This window comes from Cebus imitator, unplaced genomic scaffold (genome assembly GCF_001604975.1).
Source record: "Cebus imitator isolate Cc_AM_T3 unplaced genomic scaffold, Cebus_imitator-1.0 Scaffold296, whole genome shotgun sequence".
Classification (NCBI taxonomy): domain Eukaryota; kingdom Metazoa; phylum Chordata; class Mammalia; order Primates; family Cebidae; genus Cebus; species Cebus imitator.
The window spans coordinates 1236749-1238975 of record NW_016107611.1 but is presented as its reverse complement, the minus strand read 5'-3'; the positions used below and the strand labels follow the sequence as shown (position 1 = coordinate 1238975).

The window sequence follows — 2227 nt, the reverse complement described above, 5'->3', positions numbered from 1 at the left end:
CATGCCTGGCTAATATTTGTATTTTTAGTGAAGATGCGGTTTCACCATGTTGGCCAGACTGGTCTCAAATTCCTGACCTCAAGTGATCCTCCTGCCTCGGCCTCCCAAAGTGCTAGGATTACAGGTGTGAGCCACCAAGCTTGGCTTCTTTTTCTTCTTTTTTTTTTAGAGATGAAGTCTCACTTTGTCGGCCAGGCTGGAGTGCAGTGGTGTGATCGTAGCTCACTGTAGCCTTCTACTCCTGGGCTCGAGGAATCCTTCCACCTTAGCCTCCTGAATAGCTGGGACTATAGGCACACCTGGCTAATTTTTGTATTATTATTATTTGTAGCAATGGAGTCTTGATATGTTGCCCAGGCTGGTCTTGAACTCCTGGCCTCAAGCCACCCTCCAGCTTTAGCCTCTCAAAGTGCTGGGATTATAGGTGTGAGCCACCACCACTGGGATTACAAGAATGATCCACGGTGCCCAGCCGGTCTCATTTCTTTCTCCATGACATCAGGCTTCTCCCGTCCTCTTGCAAGAGGGCGGACCGGGGAGGGGCAGCTAAGGGGGAGAATAACCTGCATCGCCCTTCCCCTCCCTCCTCCCAGAGGAAGCTCTGGCCACAGGATAGTGTCGATGTGACAAACAGCATTTATTCCAGACTCCAGTGTCCACAGATGATGGGGCAGGGCGGAGGTAGGGCTGGGCAGGGGCAGGAGCAGGGGCAGGGGCAGGGGCGGGGATCCAGTGTCAGACTCTGCAGCAGGACGTCAGCGTCAGGTCGGGGGACCAGCAAGGGAGGTGGGAGGTAAAAATAGCCCAGGCCAGCCGACCCTCGGAGCCTTGTCCCAGGCCGGGCCCTGGGCTTGGGCCAGGAGCTATTCTTGGGCCTGGGAGAGTCACACTCCCTGGAGGAAGGCCCCCTCCCACCCACTCACCCTCCCTCTCCTTCCCTCCCAGAGGCAGGCAGTCGCTGTGGGTCCCTGCCTGGCCAGCAGAGGAAGGAAGGGAGGGCTGGGCAGGGAGAGGAAAGAAGGAAGGCGGGGGCGGGGGCGGCGTGAGCGCGGCTGGTTCTCCGATGCCTGCAGCTCCAGGTCCAGGGACAGCCTCTAGGAGGTCCTTGGCTCAGCACTGGGGAGCGGAGGCAGAGGTCAGCCTCTGCCCACAGGTGCTGCACCACTGCCCAGCAGGTTCCTCTCACCAGGGGTCCGGGCCCTCACCCACCTCGTCTCTGAAGCCTCCGCTGCCACCCCGGCCTCCTCCAGAGGCACCTCCCATGAGAAGGCCGGTCTGCTCAGGCCGCTCCGACCCTGAGTGGCTCAGCTCTGGCTCCCCTGGCGGCCTGCGGGGAGGAGGCATCAGGGGGAGGCGTTGGGTTGGAGGTACACCAGGCAGGGGGAGGAGCTGAGGATGGGGGTGGGTGGGGCTAGGAGGCGGCTGGGGGTGGAGGTAAGGGGGGAGTGTGCTAGGTGGGAATGGCATGGGACTGGGTGAGGGGGTGGTAATGACACTGGGGTCAGGACTGGGCGTGGGGATGCAGATGCTATTGGGGTTGGAGATGGGAACGTAGCTGGAGCTGGCTTTGGGATAGATCTGGGATGGTCCTGGATGGCTGCGGACTGGAGATGAGTACAGCCATGTGGTGGGGCTGGCGAAGAGGTTAGTTGAGGAGCGGCTGGGAGAGGCTTAGCGGTTGGGGTTAGAGTCGAGAATGGGGAATGGGGACATGGGTGAAGTTGGCTTGGGGATGGTGGGGGTCTAGGGCTGGGAAGTGGCTAGACGAGGGCTGAATGGTGAGATGGAATTGGAGAAGTTGGAGTTAAGGGTGAGCTCAGGGGCATGATGGGAGCTGGGGCTGGAGGTCAGGGGAGGACGGCGATGGGGCCTGGGCTGGAGAGGAGCTCAGATGGGGATGGTTTGAAGGGGGTTATGGATTGGAGTTGAGGGGAGGTTGGGGGTCGGGTTGGGATGGGAGACAGGAATGGAGTTGGGAATGAGGCTGAGCTGGGGGCAGGAGAGGAGATTGGGGAAGGGGATGGTGTTGAGTTTGGCTTGGGGACAGGTTTGGGAATGGCTCTGGGCAGGGTTTGGGGCTGTAGCTGGGGATGAGGATGGAGTTGGGGATGTGTGAGTTGGATTTGGGGTTGCAGTTGGGGATAAGAATGGGTTAGGGATGGAGTTGGGGATAAGGATGGGTTGGGGATAGGGGTGGGGATGAGAATGGGGTTGGGGATGAGGATGG

The 2227-nt window shown here is 59.9% G+C and overlaps 1 protein-coding gene across 1 annotated transcript in view; it reads right to left on the bottom strand.

Moving 5' to 3' along the window:
* Window positions 1-613: 613 nt before the first annotated feature.
* The window catches only part of BCAM (basal cell adhesion molecule (Lutheran blood group)), a 13573-nt gene continuing 11959 nt past the window's right edge, over window positions 614-2227 (bottom strand). The window contains exons 14-15 of the mRNA XM_017502420.2: window positions 1210-1327; window positions 614-1116 (exon numbers count right to left, since the gene is read on the bottom strand). Of these exons, the coding sequence (XP_017357909.1) occupies window positions 1111-1116; window positions 1210-1327 (124 nt within the window). The 3' untranslated portion in view covers window positions 614-1110. The remainder of the gene's footprint in view (window positions 1117-1209; window positions 1328-2227) is intronic.